General features: G+C 43.7%; 1 protein-coding gene across 1 annotated transcript in view; it reads left to right on the top strand.

Moving 5' to 3' along the window:
- The window catches only part of LOC146822050 (dynein regulatory complex protein 1-like), a 1,074,594-nt gene that overhangs the window by 833,538 nt on the left and 222,286 nt on the right, over window positions 1-18,770 (top strand). The window contains exons 13-14 of the mRNA XM_085613165.1: window positions 9,986-10,072; window positions 11,005-11,555. Coding sequence (XP_085469291.1) covers window positions 9,986-10,072; window positions 11,005-11,555 — 638 coding nt within the window. The remainder of the gene's footprint in view (window positions 1-9,985; window positions 10,073-11,004; window positions 11,556-18,770) is intronic.

The following is an 18,770-nucleotide window of genomic DNA, read 5'->3' as shown; positions in this document are numbered from 1 at the left end:
GGGAGAGGATTATATTTCGGATCTTATTGCAATCCAACCAATTCTTTTATGGCATCGTCTTTGGGTTACTCCAGAATGTAAACTGACTCGGCAGCTTATTTCTGACTGTCTCACCTTAGAAGGATGGAAAAATATTTCGTGGCTGCTGTATGTTTATAAATTTCTGAGAGATGTAAACCTGGAATCTCTTTTCATACTTCCTGAGTCTTCAGCGGACATTTCACGCAAATATTTGAAAACCGCATGCTTATCTCATTTACGTGAGCTTCGCCTAACATCAGAGATCTCAAAGCCCACAAATCTCCATCTTGCCGCTGTACAAGTCTCATTTGGAATTCAGCCATATTTACTAACCAGTGCCACCCATTATGAAAAATATCTCTTAACACGATTCCGGTTTAACACTTTCCATCGGTTGATTACCTTCCCGAAGACAAAAGATTGGTCCAGAAAATTAATTCCTTGTCCCTGTGATGGTCAATCTGAACAATCGTTATTGCACGTAGTCCTTTTTTGTAGTTATTATGATTTTGCACGTCATAAGTGGATTTTACCTTTACTAAAACTCATAGGCTTACGCCAGTGTCGCCCGGCCCTTCTTGCATTACAACGTTTGGACACTGAGCATAGCATCTTTTTAATATCCAGTTTTTTAAAAGCTTGTGTTAAATATCGTGCAAACTATGACCTTTCTTACTTAAATCGCTAGATTGTAACTGTGACATAGATTAAAAGTAATTATGTGTTACATACCTGTTGTATTTACAATCAATACATATTAACTTTTCCATGATCTACTTGAACTTTTTAAATTTCAAAACTTTGTTTTTAATTCTTGTATACTTTTATGGTTACAAATTTTGTATCCGAATAAAGTTTTAATTGATTGATTGATTGATCCCAACCAATCTGAGGCCAGGACAGGGAGACAGAATATTCCAAGTACCTCTGGGGGGTGGAAACCTCTAAACGCTCCTCCTACTTCAAGGTGGGTACTAAGTTTAAATTTTGGACCTAAGATCACAACTCTTCCATATATGTCTGACGAAGACTCAAAAGAAAGACTGCTATGCTACTCTGCTACAAGAAGGACTGCCACTCTGCTGCCCTGCTGTGCTGCCCTGCTGACCTGCTGCCATCCCGCCTGGGGGAAGGACTGGATTTGCATCTTCATTACAGGACCACCAGAGTAACTCCAAGGGCTAGTTGGCTGACCTCCTACTCGGAGGGCTCCGGGACAGAACAGGCTTTCTCCACCTTCTACCCAGCATGATGCATCATCGACCAGAAACTCGGCATCGGAGCCATTGCGTAATGCATCAACTCACCAAACTCTGCATTGGGACCGCTGAATAGTTCATTTCAGTTGTAGTTCTTTGAATTGCTGCTCACCCATCCAGGAAGCGCCGCCGTGAGGCGCATCCTCAACACAGGCATCGCAAGCTCCTCGTCGACAACGTCCTCGACGACGACGCAGGACTCCGCATAGCAAGCTCAGCAGCTTCTTCAGAATCAGTCGGTGAACAACTCACCTCAATGCAGGACTATGCATCGCAAGCCCCTCGTCCATTCAGGACATCGCATGGCAGCTTCGCAGCTCCTAGAAATCACACCTGTGCAGTGCATCCTCGATGCAGGACTCCGCCCCCAGAATTTAAGGTGCTCTTGTTCAACAGGCCTAACTTGGTCACTGTTGTTGGCAGGCGCTCCATCACAGTCAGCCTGAACTCGTGACTTTGTTCAGGTCCGGTGCGACCAGATATCCACAGTGGGCGCTTTGTGCTTTTTGCCGTTAATTCCACTTAAATCTTTAAAACTGTATGTATTCGGTTCTACTATATATTACATTTTTTTTAATTGGCGTGGGATTTTTCTTGTGTTGTGTTTTCACTTTATTACTGTTTGAAGTGCTGTATAAATACTTTACACATTGCCTTTAAGTTAAGCTGACTGCTTTTGTGCCACGCTACCAGAGGGTTAGGCACAGGTTAATTTGGGGTTTGGTGTGGCTTCACCCTGACAAGGATTGTGGTTCACTCCCCTCACCAGTAGCAAATTTCTTACAGTCCTCATGCATCATTAGTGCCTCAATGCTGCCCAAGAATGAAGACTGTTCAGGAGCTGCTGAGCTTGCAGTGGGAGCCACTAAGCAGAGACTGTGACAGTGTAGTTTTCATGACCCCAGAAATGAGACCCGACCTGCAGTGGTGGAGAGAAAGAAGCAGTATTGACATAAGACAAAATCTGATCTCAAGCATGCCTCGGATATACATAACAATGGATGTTTCCCTGTTACAATGGGGGTGCAAAGAGGGCATCTACAGGACCTTCATGTCAAAAGTTTATTGACAAAAGAGGAAACTTGTCTCCATATCAGTATGCTCGAGTTCAGGGCGATTGGACTAACCTTGAGAGTGTTCCTTCTGAAAATGAAACTTTCAAGTCATGGTGCGAACAGATAACACCACCACAGTTTATTACATTCAGAAACAGAGAGGCCCAAACTCTCTTGTATTGTGACAAGGAACCCAGAACCAGGGATGCAAGTGTTCTAGCACAAAATAGAACTGTTCATGGAGCATGTCCCAGTTTAACAAATCTCATCAAAAATAATGCCTGGCCGAGACAGCATTGGTTCACGGAGTGTCTGTTCAGCCTCTTGCATGGTTCAAATCAGACACCAGTCTTCTGTCCAGGAACAAGGGACAAATACTTCACCCTAATCCATGGCCCCTATAATTGAATGCCTTGATTATCAAGACTTAGAACTCAAGTCATCTAAATTTACTTGAAGATTGTAACAAGTGCTTGGAGCAGCTATAGCGCCTTCCACAATCAAAATGTATGCTCTGAAAAGGAAGAGTTCTATGAGCACGGAAAGAATACCTAAATTCTCTAGAGATGTACCCTTTCCAATTTTTGACATATCTACTCAAGTTGACTATAACTCATGCCTTCTCCATGCACTGCTTATACCCTTTTATATAATATCAGTTAAACCATCTAAAATAATATTATTTACAAAAATAGATATAACATTGCAAATTATATCTTTTGTGAGAACAGAGTGCATGGTAGAGTGGTGAGTTATATTCAATGTAGGCTGGCTACTGATTTGAATACACTGTCTATGGAGGTGCACGAGTGGAGTGGTGAAGGGTGGAGTGGCGCAGAGTGGAAAAGCGTATATTGGACTGGAGTATAGTGGAGTGGCGAAGAGTGGAGTGGCGTAGAGTGAAATACGTAGAGTATTGTGGTGAGAGTGGAGTTGAGTTCAGTGCAAATGCGTAGAGTGGAGTAGCGTTGAGGGGAGTAGCTTAGAGTGCAGTGGCATAGACTCGATCAGTGTGGAGTGGTGTAGCGTCGTACAGTGGCATAAAGTAGAGTGGTGTAGAGTGGAATGAGGTAGAGTAGGGTGGGGTAGAGTGCAGTGCGTAAAGTGGAATGCCATGTAGTGGACTTACGTACAGTAAAATAGTGTAGAGTAGATTGGCATACAGTGGAGGGGCATAGAATGAATAGTAGAGAGCGGAGTGCTGTGCAGTGCAGTGGAATTATGTACAGTGAAATACTGTAGAGTGGGCTTGTGTACAGTGTAGTGATGTTGCTGTACAGTGTATTGGCATACAGTGAAGTGTGTTAGAGTGGAGTGGCGTACAGTGGAATAGCGTAGAGTGGACTGATGTACAGTGGAATGTCAGAGTGGAGTGGCGTACAATGGAGTTTCATAGAGTGGAGTGGCGTACGAAGAAGTGATGTCAGTGGCGGCTGGTGACATTTGAAAGTGGAGAGACGTAAAAGTTTTGGATGAGTGGTTGATCAGCATCCGAGTGCTTCAGTGCGTTGGAAGACTGGGGTCAGTGTCTATAATGTAGTACTTTATTCCCATTTGTGACAGGAGGAAATAACATTGCCGTAATTGTGTGTGCACAAGAGCAAGATGGGCACACAAATGGTAACTCCTGCAGGCAAGGGACATAATCCAGCACCCTCTGCTACTAAACGCTCGTTTTCAATCCTCATGGGGCCAGACACATTATCCTAACGTGCTGGGACATCTAAATCTACACGGAAAATATATTAGAGAGAGGCTCAGCGAGACTGCCCCGTGATCACAAAGGAGTCTGCGACACCGTAATGATCGGGTTTATTACATGACCCTGCCAGTAAGGCTCTCACGGGTTGGACGGAAATATCTGTGAAAACCTAAACAGTTTTGATCTAAGCACAGGCGTAACTAAGAGCAAAGTGCCCCACAACCAGCTGAGCAAAATAGGAGAAAACGTGCACACGGACATTTCCGAAATAACGTGACTGCATTCACAGGAACATGCATGCTTCGAACTAAACATACTGTTTCTGAACGTGTGGATTTGCAAACCAGCCCAACCAAGATGACACTGCGCTTCAATGTATTTATATAATATAAAATAAAAAACACCCTTTCATATTACAGGTGACATCAATGCAAAATAATTGGAAGACGAAATTTCAACCTTAATTTTAGTAACTGCGGTAATTTCTCCTCAAGGGGCAAGGAAAATATATTACGCATGCACGTGCGCCCCATCTGTCGTCAATGGGGACAGATGACCTCGTGCGCAACGAGACATGTACCTCATTTTGTGTAACAACATCGATAGGAACATGCCCAGAGTTTAGTGTCCCCTACGTGCTTTAGGGCCAAGTGCGGTGCTAGTGGTGAACGAAATATATTATAATGCTACTTTACAGCACTGTATATATTGCTAGTTTTGTGCTGTACAACAGAGAGAACATAGATGTCACTTTTTAAAATTAACATTGTTTCAGTGTTCAGTATCAAGCGCATCTACATCGCCATAGCAATCTATACGGAATACATGGGCAGCACTTTACCTGATACTGCTGCACTTTACAACTCTGAATAAATGGCTCCTATTTAACTGCAAGACTGCTGTACACGGAGCACAAATACACTTAGTTATGCTGGGCACTAATTTACTGCACAGCACGAAGGTCAGGAGCAGGTCTAACCCATAACGAAAAGTGTTCACCGTACAGTTATGAGTACGTACCCTCCTACCCTACATATAAACCAAAGACAGAGATATACAACAATATCGGGCTGGCGCCGGCCGGGAGGTCACCCCAGCAGGAGGTCACTAGCACCATGTCAACAGTGGGCACCTGACGAGCACTTGGAGCATGAAAATGGCACCTAGGAAGTTAGTGGGGTAAGAGAAAGGTGGTGCTTGGTCTCCCGGGGGTGGGGACCAGGGAATAAAAATAAAAAAAAGAAAGAAAACTTACCTGACTGCCGGTCCGCGCCGCCTCTGCTGGGCCCTTGGCGCCTTCACTGGAGTGGCAACCCCTCAGCCAATACTGGCGCTGCTCCAGCAGCGCCAGGATTGGCTTAGAGCAGGGTTACTCGCCGCCCGCCTGCCCATTAGGAGACCGAGGGTTGAGCCTTTGATCAACCCTCGCTCTCCTAATGGGCATGCGCCAGACACTAGTGCGCATGACTGGGCACGGCGGAAAAATTCACCGACCTTCACCTCTCAAGCGCACTTGTGGTGTTGCCTGCCCCTGGTCTGACAATGCATCATGCATGTCAGTCAACATGACGCCGGACCACCCACCCCCTTCAGACTCAGAAGGGGGTGGGCAGCCCGACGTCATGCTGACTGACATGATTGTCAGTTCTCCCTCGGCGTCTCTGAACTGAGTCAGTTTACTTAAGTTCACAGACGCCGGTGGAGCTGCGAGCGCGGGCAGCTTGTGGGGCAACGCCCCAGCGTCCTAATGGACGCACCGCCACTGAGTGATGTACAGTAGTGGCGTACAGTTCAATAGCGTAGAATGGCATGGCATAGAGTATAATAGCGTAGAGTGTAGTGGCGTACAGTGAAGTAGCATAGAGTAGAGTGGTGTAAAGTGGAGTGAGGTGCAGTGGCATACAGTGAAATAGCTTAGACTGGACTGATGTAGAGTGGAGTTGCATACAGTGTAGTGGTGACCAGTGTAGGTTTGTAGAGCGGAATACCGTAGACTGGTATGTTGTAGAGTGGAGAGGGGTATAGTATTGTGGGGTAGAATGTAGCACCACATAGTGTAATAGCGTTCTGTGGAGTGGCTTAGAGTGGAGTGTTGTAGAGTGGAGTAGCATACAATTAAATAGCATAGAGTGGAGTGGTGTACAGTGGAGTGGCAAACAGTGGAATGGCATACAGTGAAGTAGCGTACAGTGGAGTTCTTCAGACTGGAATAAAGTTAACTGTTACTGGCATACTCAGTAGTGGCATAGAGTGGAGTGGCATATAGTGGAATAGCGTAGAGCTGTGTAGAGTGTCTTACAGTAGAATATCATAGAGCGTAGTATGGTATAGTGGATTGGCGTAGAGTGCAGTGCCGTAGAAGGGAGTGATGTACAGTGTAATAGCGTACAGTGGATTGTAACGTTAACATTAGTAAAACAAGGTTGTCGATACGCTTAAAGTAGTATAGTGGAGTTGGGTACAGTGGAATAGTAGAGTTGGATACAGTGGGTACAGTAGTATAGTGGAGTTGGGCACAGTGGAATAGTGTACAGTGTATTGGCATATAGTGTAGTAGCATACAGTGGTGTGACGTAGACAAGTTTTGTACAGTTGGGCAGCATACAATAGAATAGCGTACAGTGGAGTGGTGTATGGTGCAGTGGCGTACACTGGAGTGTGTTAGAGTGAGTGGCATACAGTGGAACAGCGTAGTGTAGAATGGAGTACAGTGGAGTGGCATAAAGTGGACTGGCGTACAGAGGAATAGCCTACAGTGCAGGTGTGTACACTGAAGTGGAGGTGTGTGCACTGAAGTGGCATAGAGTGGAGTGGCATAGAGTGGAATAGCATAGAGTATTGTGTCGTAGAGTGGAGTTGTGTACAGTGGAAAAGTGTATAGTGGAATAGCGTAGAGTGGAAGGGTGTACAGTGTATTGGCATATACTGGAGTGTCATAAAATGAAGTGGCGTAGAGTGAAGTGGGTAGAGTGGAGTGACGTACAGTGGATTAGCATAGAGTGGAGTGGCATATAGTGGAGTGACTTAGAGTTGAGTGGTGTAGGGTGTAATGACAGAGTGGAATTGCATAGAGTGTAGTGGCATAGAGTGTAGTGGGGTACAGTGGAGTGTGGTAATTGCAACAGACGTAGTGTGAAAGTGTTTTAACGGATGTAGATGTAATGTGGAAGAAAAATATTTATTAAAAATAATTATTTTGTGTAAATGCTCAATTTTGGCAGAATGTGTGAGTAGTGCAAGTATTGTTAAATTTATCATTTTGAAAATACGGTACATGCCCATGATAAGACAGTGATTAGCTAATGGCTGTGTTTACCATATGTAAAAGGCGGCCATGTCATTTTCAGTACATTTTGTCTGTGTTCTGCATTCTGCATTTCGTTTACATTCTGGATTAGAGTCCTAGATCTAGGTAAGTAGTAGGTTTTATTGTTGTTCCTACATTTTACCACTTTATTAAAGTGTTAATAAGCAGAGAAAAGTATTTATAATTTTCTATATATTGCTACAGCAGTTTAGGGAGATCTGCGCATTAAAAAAAACAAATAATAAGTAGTACAGTCATTTTTAGCTATTACGAGCACAAAGTTATTAATGGTGAAAAATCTGAGAATTGTATCTCTGGTAACCCTAACTATAACTACAGAGTGGCTACCACCACTGTGTAATATGCATGGTAAAAGCATGCATGGTAATGGCAGTGTATGGTAAAAGCATTGCGTTGTAAAGGATTTTTGGTAAAGGCACTGTGTGGACAAAACAGCATTATAAAGGAGTTCTCCCCCCCCCCCCCCCCCCCTCCAAGTCCAGACCATGTCAGGAAAGTGAGGTGAAATGTTTGTTTAATCTACATCACAGCATGACAGTTGGGGAGAGATCTGCGGAAGTTGTAAGGCCACTTATTTTATACTATGGCATCAGCTGTACTGTCCTGCTTCAGTATGTGTGTGTGTGTATATATATATACACGCACACATATATACATACACATATATATATATTTTACCTATATTTATTTTATTTCCTCCCTATGTTTGCTGACTTAAGGAGTCTACTGTGCATATGCCTAATCCATGTCAAAACAGGAATGAAAATATTAATCTCAATTATAGGTTAACGTTAGTAAAGCAGGTTTGTTGATAAGGTTAAAGTAGTCAACTTGTGAATTTCACGTCTTTTGAGGTTTTGTGCTGTAGCCACTTCTGACGCCCCATCAATGTGAACTATCCTTTCGTTTTTTTCATTGAATTTCATTTATCAATTTACTGCTCTCATACTCACTATTATGATGTATTAATTGAAGTTCACAAAACATTGTTTATATTCACTTTGTTTGATGTTTACATACATTGGAGTTTTTTCTATGTTTAAATCAATCTAGCTTCTGGTCTCTATGTGTAAGCGATGAGTGTGAACGTTGGGTCCCCTAGGGTGAGAGCTTTGTTGAAATTTTTTATGTTCGTGTGAAAATTGGAGTATGTCTACCTTTGAAACACAACATAACTTGTGGTGTGTATGTGTATGTGTGAAGTATGGTATGGTAGGTCTTACAGTTGGCCCATTAGTGTGCGGACTTTGCTGTTGTGTTTTGTTTGGATGTTTGTGAACTTTGGAGTATGTCTGATTTTGGAACCCAACATGACTTGTGGTCATGTGTGATTGTGGATCCGCCAGGGTTGGGGCTTTTCTTGATGTTTAGTACATAGAAGCGCATTTTATTTGTAAACCAGCCCTAACTTGGGGCTTATATGCACATGTGATTGGTATGATAACTGGGCCAACTAAGGCATGGTCTTCAATAAAGCTGAGTTTATTGATGTGTTTAGTTCAATGTTCACAAGTATGGAGTGTTTTTACTTTTTGAATACAACATCACCAGCTGCCGGTTTGTGTAATTGGTAGGAATGACAATTGAGCCTTTAAAGAGGAGATATTTTCCCATTGTAAAGCTGTCTGCAGCTTGGTTTAATGTTTGCAAACATTAGAACATGTCTGAATGTGGAACCCATCATGATTTATGACTTGAATGTATGTGTGTATGATATCCTAGGGAAAGAACTTCTTCCACCCCAAGTTTGTTCATGTATTTTGTTGGATTTTTTAACCATTACTGCAGATTTGATTTTTTCCAATATAACATATTTGTGTGTGTGTGTGAGAGTAGTTCTGAGATTTGGAACCCACAAGGGTAGGGTCTTTGCTCACAGAGAGAGTTTGCTTGTGCATTTTGTTGGATGTTGTAAACATAGACTTTTCCTAAGGTATGAACATCTGCCTACATCAGTTTTAAGTGTGTTGTCGTTTGTGGTGTTTGTGGTCAGTGATATTAGTGACTCATAATGTTTGCAAACTGTTGGATTGGTATTAAAACGTAGATAATCTCCTTTTGACCATTTGGCACCAAATCTGGTTGCATTTTGAAAGCCTGTCACTCCAGTTTGGTTTACATTTCCTGGTGGTGGTGGTTATGGGATAATGTTATCAAAGGTGCAAAAAAGGGATTCTCCCCTAGAATGATGATTGCAAGAATGGGTATGCATTTTGCTGTGTGTTCTACCATTATGATACAGGCTTAAGGGTAATCAATCACTACATGGTCGTAATACAAACTCATTGTGAGGATCATAGTTACGTTTGGAAGCTTGAAGTGCTGCTAAAGTATGAAGGAAGATGGTTAATTAGCTACATCATGTAATAAGGATACTTTTTGTGCCAAATGGGCCTAAATCTTACTAACTAATCATTTGATTTCAATTGTGTGACTTATAGTATGAAGTATTGAAAGTGAAAGATATGCAAATCAAAAACATTAAATGTGTTTTATCAAGAAAAGTATCAAATACAAGTGTTTATGTGCATGTTAGGCCCATGTTTACAGAAGTAGGTGGCTGAGTTTATTGCTTGACTATGTATACTCTAAGATTGTGTAAACTTTGTACTTCTTCCAGGCCATGGGCATCGAAAATGAAGATGAGGTTTACAAGCTTGTGGACTTCTTCCTCAAGTACCGAGCTGAACATTTACCATCAGACCAGGTAAGATGAGCAAGGTCTTCAAGGAGAGATTTGTGCTATGTATCTGACTGTAGGTTTAAATTACATGTTTGAGACAAGAGCACATACAAAATAATTATGGTTTACAAACATATTAACTTTAGCAGTGCTCTTGAAAGGTGGTAGTGTAGTTTACATTTAATATCAACTTAGGTCTTTAGTGCACCAAAAATAATGTCTTGTTGACTATGTGTGAGACCACACAATCTGCATAACATTGCATAAAACAAGGTAGCATAGGAAAGTATTGATAACAGGTTCTCATGATGAGGGCAACCTGGTGCAATGGTGGAAAGACCCACTTCTACATATGTCTTGTGCTGTTTACAGCTGATTTCTTTCTGGTATGAACCCATGGAGATTAGCAGGTTTATCTTTTTAGAGAGAAATATAGTGTGGTGATTAGGTTGATGACATTTAAATCTGGAGATCTGGAATCTAAACTCTGATCCAACAGTTAACATTGCTTAATTTAATAATTTGAGGCAATTAATTAATATATCTGTATCCCAACTGGACCCCCATACTATAATTTATGCATAGAACTTGAATTTTGAAATACTCCACAACAAAATACTGCTGTTTCTGTAAAAGGCTATTTTGGTCTTTGAGGATAGATCCGAGCTGTATCAAAAAACATAACATTTAAAAAATATGATATGTAGAAAAACTGCTAACAGATACTGAGAACTCGAATTTTGGTAATACATAGATATATCTTAGACCTACTTTAAAGGATTAATCAGTATCTCATATGGGCATTATTATTAACACAACAAACTATCGTATTGCTCCCATTAAAAAAGCAATATGATTCCCGGGAATCCACATGCGTCAACTGCAATGATAAACATATGATTTCTATGTTGAATAGTCTGCATTTTTTTAACTTTAATTACTGTGGGTTTCTATAGGTTGAAGAAGAAGTAAATGAAATTGTTCAAGAAACAAGTGAAAGCCAATCTAGAAAATTGGGAAAATCAATCTCTGATGAGCTCATCCACCCAGGTGAAATGCTGCGAAAATCAATCTCTGGCGAGCTCATTCACCCAAAAGATGTGCCTCAAAAATCAATCTCTGACGAGCCTATCCACCCAAATGTTGTGCTGCAGAAATCAATCTCTGACGAGCTCATCCACCCAAAAGATGTGCCTCAAAAATCAATCTCTGACGAGCCTATCCACCCAATTGATGTGCTGCAGAAAACAATCTCTGACGAGCTCATCCACCCAAAAGATGTGCCTCAAAAATCAATCTCTGACGAGCCTATCCACCCAATTGATGTGCTGCAGAAATCAATCTCTGACGAGCTCATCCACCCAAAAGTTGTGCTGCACAAATCAATCTCTGATGAGCTCGTCCACCCAAAAGTTGTGCTGCAAAAATCAATTTCTGACGAGCTCATCCACCCAAATGATGTGCTGCGTGCCCTTCGGGAATTTGTCAAGGACTACAGGACACAAAGGTTAGAAAGAGAGTTTGAGGGAAGGTGACATGGATGTCTGGTTATGGGCTGTGTTGAAGTTGCTGAGCTGTTCTTCACTATCAATTCAGAGAGTGATAGGAAAATGTATTAATAATAATGTGAAAATAGCGCAAAACTACAGCTGCACACATCAGTATTACAGAACTGAATTCATTATACTGTTGGGAAAGAGCAAAATAACTGTTGTTTGGTATGGTGCCCTCTTTCATTTGGAAACATTCCAACAGGAATACATAAAAAACAGTTATAAACTGGTAACAATCTGGTTTCATTAGTACATTTATTAATTTTTCAAAATATATTAGAAGCACAAAGTTTGTTAAGTACAGACAGTAAATAAACATAAGTCAATAAAAAGTCACAATAAAATGAGCAACTTAAGTTCATCACAAAAGTGTTTTATACTTTTGTGATGAACTTAAGTTGCTCAGTCATATTTATTGACTTATGTTTATTTACTGTCTGTACTTAACAAACTTTGTGCGTCTAATATATTTTGAAAAATTAATAAATGTACTAATGAAACCAGATTGTTACCAGTTTATAACTGTTTTTTATGTATTCCTGTTGGCACACAATACAATCCTCCTCAGATTGGGATGAATGAATGATATTACTGGGTGTGAATCAGGATACGTATGATATTATTATTCATTATATTAGATTTTCTTGATAGCCTTTCAACTCGCTTGACTTCACACATTGTGCATGCTAGCATTACTCTCTATATTTTGTGACAGAAAAATAAGATGTTACGATGGCTGAGGAGAAGCAGTATCTGTTTTAAAATGTTGTTGCTTGTGGCAGAAGACAAATTTATGTGAAGGAAAAGCAGACACTATGCATAGCTATTCTTCAACCTGACCATCCCACAACAAATGTTATATTTGCAGCACATTTCCAAAGCAGACCTTGAAGCACCACAACAGACGCCTACCGCTATCTCTGCTGGGTGAGGACGTCTACACCTTCAAGCCCAGTGAATGAATGAATGAAATTATATTTATATTTATATAGCGCGTAGCTACCCGGAGGCCTCCTAGCGCTTGCAGACACGGAGAGCACAGAAGGAAGGAGTGTCACTGAAAAGCTGAGAGGAACAGGTGGGTCTTGAGGTGTTTACGAAAGACCGATATGTTAGGTTCACTACGGAGCGTGTGTGGGAGGGTGTTCCAGAGGTTGGAGGCGTACAGGGTGAAGGAGCAGCCACCCCATCTAGATCTACGGACTTTCAGAGGCATGGCAAGGAAGGCGGCACTAGAACGAAGAGTTCTGGATGGCTGGTAGGGAACAACTAGAGATTGAATAATGTCAGACCCATGTTTCCAGAAAGCTTTGTGAGTCAGACACAAAGCTTTAAACTGGATCCTGGCTCGAATGGGTAGCCAGTGTAGATTTTTTAAAGCAGGCTTGGCTGACTGTCTGCGGGGAATCTGTAGTAAGTGACGAGCTGCACAGTTTTGGATAACCTGTAGCCTATTTAAGGTTGCCTGAGGGGTGCCCAGGTAAAGTGCGTTCCCGTAGTCCAGGCGGGACAGAATCAGGGCCTGAACTATGATTCTTCTAGCCTGAAAGGGGAGCAAGGGGAGGATTTTCCTGAGCATACGTAGTAGACCAAAACATGTGGCCGAGAGCTTGGTAGTATGATGATTAAAAGTGAGAGAGCTGTCAAGCCATATGCCGAGACTTTTGATCTGTTGTTTTGGCGTAGGCATAGGTCCGAGACAGGATGGCCAAACAAACGAGGAGAAGGGCGAGGGAGTTTTCCCTAGGAACATGAGTTCGGTCTTCTCCCCGTTTAGTTTGAGGTGGGAGCTGCTCATCCATTGGGCGACTGCCTCAAGGCAAAGTTCTAGAGCGCCAGCCGAGCCCTCGGGGTGGTTTAGTGACACCACCAGCTGGGTATCGTCTGCGTAGGTGATTATTTTGATACCGAAGGGATGCACTATCTCGGCTAGTGGGGCCATGTATGAATTAAAGAGGGTGGGGCTCAGGGAGGATCCCTGCGGGACCCCACAGTTAAGAGGCCACTGATTGGACATGGCTGTCCCCTCAAAAACTTGATAGAAACGATCCTTAAGGAATGACTGAATCCAGGTGAGCGCCATCTTTCCTATCCCCATGTTAATCAACCGTTCAAGTAAGATGTTGTGGTTGACAGTGTCGAAGGCGGCACTGAGGTCAAGTAAGATGATCGCTGCAGCACCGCCCTGGTCTAGAAGTCTTCTGGCTTCTTCCGTAACAGCAAGCAGTGCCGTCTCGGTACCTAACTGGGGACGGAAACCTGTTTGGGAGGAATGGAGAAGATTGTTGGATTCGAAATAATTAACCAGAGTAGCATTAATGTGACGTTCAACCAGTTTACTCAGCCAAGGGAGTAGGGAGATGGGGCGGTAGTTTGCCAAATTTGAACGGTCCAGATTCGGTTTTTTTAGCAGAGCTCTAACCTGGGCACATTTCCAGGCCTGGGGAACTATGCCGGAAGTAATGGAAGAGTTAAGTGTGTCAATGATGACTGGGCCTATAGATTGAAAGACCAGGGAGAGGTGATGTGGAGGAGCAGGATCAGTAGGGGAGCCAGACGTTACCTTAGAGAGAAGGTAGTCCAAACCTTTCTCCTCAATCAAGGGAAATTCTTCTAGCGAGTGTGTCGTATTTGATCTGGTACTGGAGCAGGAGGTGTTAGGCGCATAAGGGGAAAAGGACTGACATATTAGTTGAATTTTCTGATGAAAGTATTCAGCCAGTTTATTGCAATGTTGAGATGCATCCTCCGACTTGGGAGGCTCCTGAGGAAGGGAGGACAGGGATTTGACGATTCGGAATATCTCTTTCGGGGAGGATGCAGCAGACGTGATTTGTCTTCATAAAAATGAATTTGCGCCGATTTAATTTCAGCTTTGTAGGATCTTAGGGCTTCTTTATACTCAGATTTCCTACCTTCCTCGTAATTCAGTCTCCATTTCCTTTCTAGTCGTCTGCAGCTTTGTTTGATTTTCCTTAAGTTGGGGGTGTACCAAGGGGCCGATTTCTCCCTGCATTTCTTGTGGGCCGGAAGTTTAGGCAGGAGAGTATCCAGCGAGTTACTGATCCAGGCGTTGAAATTACTATTCGCCAGATCTGGGTTAGGGTTATTGGGAGGTCTGTGGGAGGCGAGAGTATCCGACCAGATACTGGCGGAGAGGTTCGACCATTTTCTGTCCAGAGTGACTGTAGACAGCAAAACTGGATTAGGGGGACTAGTCTCCCAGGTCATGGGAACTAATAAGTGGTCAGTCCAGGGGAGTGGAATAGGAGCGGCCACTGATAGTTCTTGTGCATTACTAAAAACAGGATCAAGTAAGTGTCCTTTGTCGTGGGTGGGAGAAAAGCCCCTTTGCATAATTTGAAGGGCAGAAAGGCAGGTGGACAGCTCCCTGGCGGAGGGATTAGCGGGGTCATCCAAATGGATGTTAAGATCACCAAGCATCGTAAAATTAGCTAGGGTTACAGCTCGCTCGGCCACGAATGAAGGAAGGGAGTTGAGAAATTGGCCTAGAGGTCCGGGGGGACGATAAATTAAGAGACCAGAGAAGGTACAGGTGGGTGAGAGTTCCAAGGCAAACTGCATACCTTCGCAGTCAGGGGGCCCCTCTGCGGATGAGCGGCAGCTGATGGACGTTTTGTATATTATTGCTAGTCCTCCGCCTCTAGAGTTCTTACGGTCAGCTCTATGTATGAGGTAGCCGGGGGGTAGAGTCTGAACAATATCTGGGTTGGAGTTGTTGTGAAGCCAGGTTTCGGTTAAAAATAAGACGTCAGGCTGACGATCTTCTAGTAAAAGACGGAGTTCAGTGGAGTGTCTGGGGAGGGAGCGGCAGTTTAGTAGGAGCAGCTTCAGGGTTGGGGCTGGTGTGTAGGTCTCCTTGACACTTGGGAGTAGGTTAAAGCAACAGGAAGGGCAGTCAGCGAGCTCTCTCATGGGATTTATAGAGTAAGCGCACTGTGGGGCAATAGTACCCTGTAGGGTTTTAAGAGTTTGGGCGCTGTAGCGAATAGCGGTGTGGAAACTGCCAGGGGTTGTGGCCCTAGGTCCCGGCCGGTCACGGACGGGCGCAGACGGGCTTGCCTTTGGCGCGCCTTCGGCGCGCCCGCTGCGCGCCCGCTGCGCGCGTCCGCTGCGCGATCGAAAGTGCATCAGAATATATACAGTGTCAGCGAGGAAGGACTAGAGCGCTGAACGACCCGGAAATGCAGTACCCAGGAAGTGACTCCAGCCAGCCCTCCGCTCAACGGCACTTGCCGAGTCGGACCGGGGCTTAAGGAGCACTCCAGCGGGGATAGCAGGTAAATGTGCAAATAGCAAGTGATTTCCAACAGTAGCAGAGAAATGGGGGCAACATTAAAATGAAACGGTAGCAACACAGATTAAAATGATTTTTTTAGCAAGATAAAAGGTGAGCACTCTGACACTCAGCTAGCGGCAGTACCTCGTGAATCAGGCTCTGCGCGCGTCCGCTGCGCGATCGAAAGTGCATCAGAATATATACAGTGTTAGCGAGGAAGGACTAGAGCACTGAACGACCCGGAAATGCAGTACCCAGGAAGTGACTCCAGCCAGCCCTCCGCTCAACGGCACTTGCCGAGTCGGACCGGGGCTTAAGGAGCACTCCAGCGGGGATAGCAGGTAAATGTGCAAATAGCAAGTGATTTCCAACAGTAGCAGCGAAATGGGGGCAACATTAAAATGAAACGGTAGCAACACAGATTAAAATGATTTTTTTTTTTGCAAGATAAAAGGTGAGCACTCTGACACTCAGCTAGCGGCAGTACCTCGTGAATCAGGCTCTGCGCGCGTCCGCTGCGTGATCGAAAGTGCATCAGAATATATACAGTGTCAGCGAGGAAGGACTAGAGCGCTGAACGACCCGGAAATGCAGTACCCAGGAAGTGACTCCAGCCAGCCCTCCGCTCAACGGCACTTGCCGAGTCGGACCGGGGCTTAAGGAGCACTCCAGCGGGGATAGCAGGTAAATGTGCAAATAGCAAGTGATTTCCAACAGTAGCAGCGAAATGGGGGCAACATTAAAATGAAACGGTAGCAACACAGATTAAAATGATTTTTTTTTTTGCAAGATAAAAGGTGAGCACTCTGACACTCAGCTAGCGGCAGTACCTCGTGAATCAGGCTCTGCGCGCGTCCGCTGCGCGATCGAAAGTGCATCAGAATATATACAGTGTCAGCGAGGAAGGACTAGAGCGCTGAACGACCCGGAAATGCAGTACCCAGGAAGTGACTCCAGCCAGCCCTCCGCTCAACGGCACTTGCCGAGTCAGACCGGGGCTTAAGGAGCACTCCAGCGGGGATAGCAGGTAAATGTGCAAATAGCAAGTGATTTCCAACAGTAGCAGCGAAATAGGGGCAACATTAAAATGAAACGGTAGCAACACAGATTAAAATGATTTTTTTAGCAAGATAAAAGGTGAGCACTCTGACACTCAGCTAGCGGCAGTACCTCGTGAATCAGGCTCTGCGCGCGTCCAGTGACATCCAGGAATAAGGAAATTGGAGTTAGGATTTTCAAACCTCATCATGAGGACAGCACGACATTAAAAGAGAGACTTACTAGGACTGCTGCTGCAGTTTAGTCACCTGATTAGCCTTTTACTTCGAGTGAACTAGTCATTGATGACAACCTCATCAGCAGACAACGTGATAATGAAGGTTGTAATGGCTGCTCTCTCAAAGATTAAATCATCTGTTCCACCCAAATGGGTGCCTCGATGATGGAGAAATTGTCTTCTCAGTTGTGCAAACAACATTTTCTAATTTAACAACTTGTCCTTTACCGGTGGTGTTGCCAATACAATCTATGGCTATCTCATCAGGGGCTGTGTCTCTTCAGCCTCCTTAGTCATCTATTACAAGAGATTGTAATCAGCGATGATGGGAAAAGTCAAGACAAGCAGATAAAGAACAGGTGTAAGCCTTTTTTAGACTAGTGGAAGGGGTTGAAAATGATCAGCATCACACCAGTCTGGGACAGCTGCACTTTGAATTTTTACATCAGTTAAGGCATGAAGATGAGTTCATGCCTGGCGCAGCCTGGCAGTTATCGGGATTACCTCTTCAGCCCTCACTGGCCAACTGAAATTTTGAACCTCATCTTAGCCTCTCCTCCCCGTCTATTCAACATACATCAATGTCAGAGTTTTAGTGCAGTCTTTGCCAAGTTGTTAAAGCAGGAGATACTTCTTACCTCCTCCTTCAAATGTCCAATATATCTTTAGATGCCAGTGAGGTGCTCTCTGGTTCTCTCCGGACACATGCCCTTTTATCATGCCTTGTCGCCCAGTAATAGAGTAAAAATGCTATGAGGAGTCACGGGGTGGTGTCATCGTCCATGTTGGCGTTAAAGCAAAGTCAAAATTCACTGGCCCAGACACTGAGTGGTAAAATGGACGAAATTGAAAACTACACTGCTCAATATTCAGCCCAGCTCGAGAAGCTGAAAACGCAGATCTCTGCCCAGAAGGGCACTCAAGGTGAGCTAGAATCAGCTAATGACTCCCAACCAAAAGAGATCAAGTCAATTATGCTACAGTTGGAAGATCAAGAACATCGTCTTAGGAGATCGAACTTGCGGTTTGTGGGTATCTCTGAGAGAAAGAAATCAGCATCCTCACCAGTAGAGGACATAGAAAGTCTGATAAAAAATATGTCCTTCTGGAGTTCAAGAATGCTTTGACAATTATGAGAGTGCATTTTTTTCCCTTTACAGAGTTTGCTAATTCTGCACAGCCTCGCATAATGTTAGTACATTTTGAGGACTTCAGAATTCAAGAGAAGTTTCTTTCACAGTCAATCAGAAAGCAGGGCTTTAAATCTCCAGAGGGCTTCAGCTTCCAGGCCTTCCCCAATATGACTTACGAGACTTCAAGGCGATAGAAGAAACTGAGAGCATTGATCCCCATGATTTAGGCAGAGGGGGCCCAAGCTATAATATTGCAGCCAGCAAATATGGAAGATGTTGTTGAACAGACTGCTCAAGATCTTTCAAGAGGTTGAGATGGCAAATAGAAGTATATGAGATCTTCAGTATAATACGATGGGAGGGGCTTGCTTGCATTTTTCTTCTTTTTTTTCTTCTTCTCTGCTATGTTGCTGATTTCAGTTCATTGCAGGGTTTGTTAGTGGCACAGTTGGAGCTAGGG

The sequence above is a fragment of the Triturus cristatus genome, chromosome 6 (assembly GCF_964204655.1).
Source record: "Triturus cristatus chromosome 6, aTriCri1.1, whole genome shotgun sequence".
Taxonomy (NCBI): domain Eukaryota; kingdom Metazoa; phylum Chordata; class Amphibia; order Caudata; family Salamandridae; genus Triturus; species Triturus cristatus.
The sequence above is the reverse complement of the archived record's forward strand: the minus strand, read 5'-3'. Positions and strand labels throughout refer to the sequence as shown.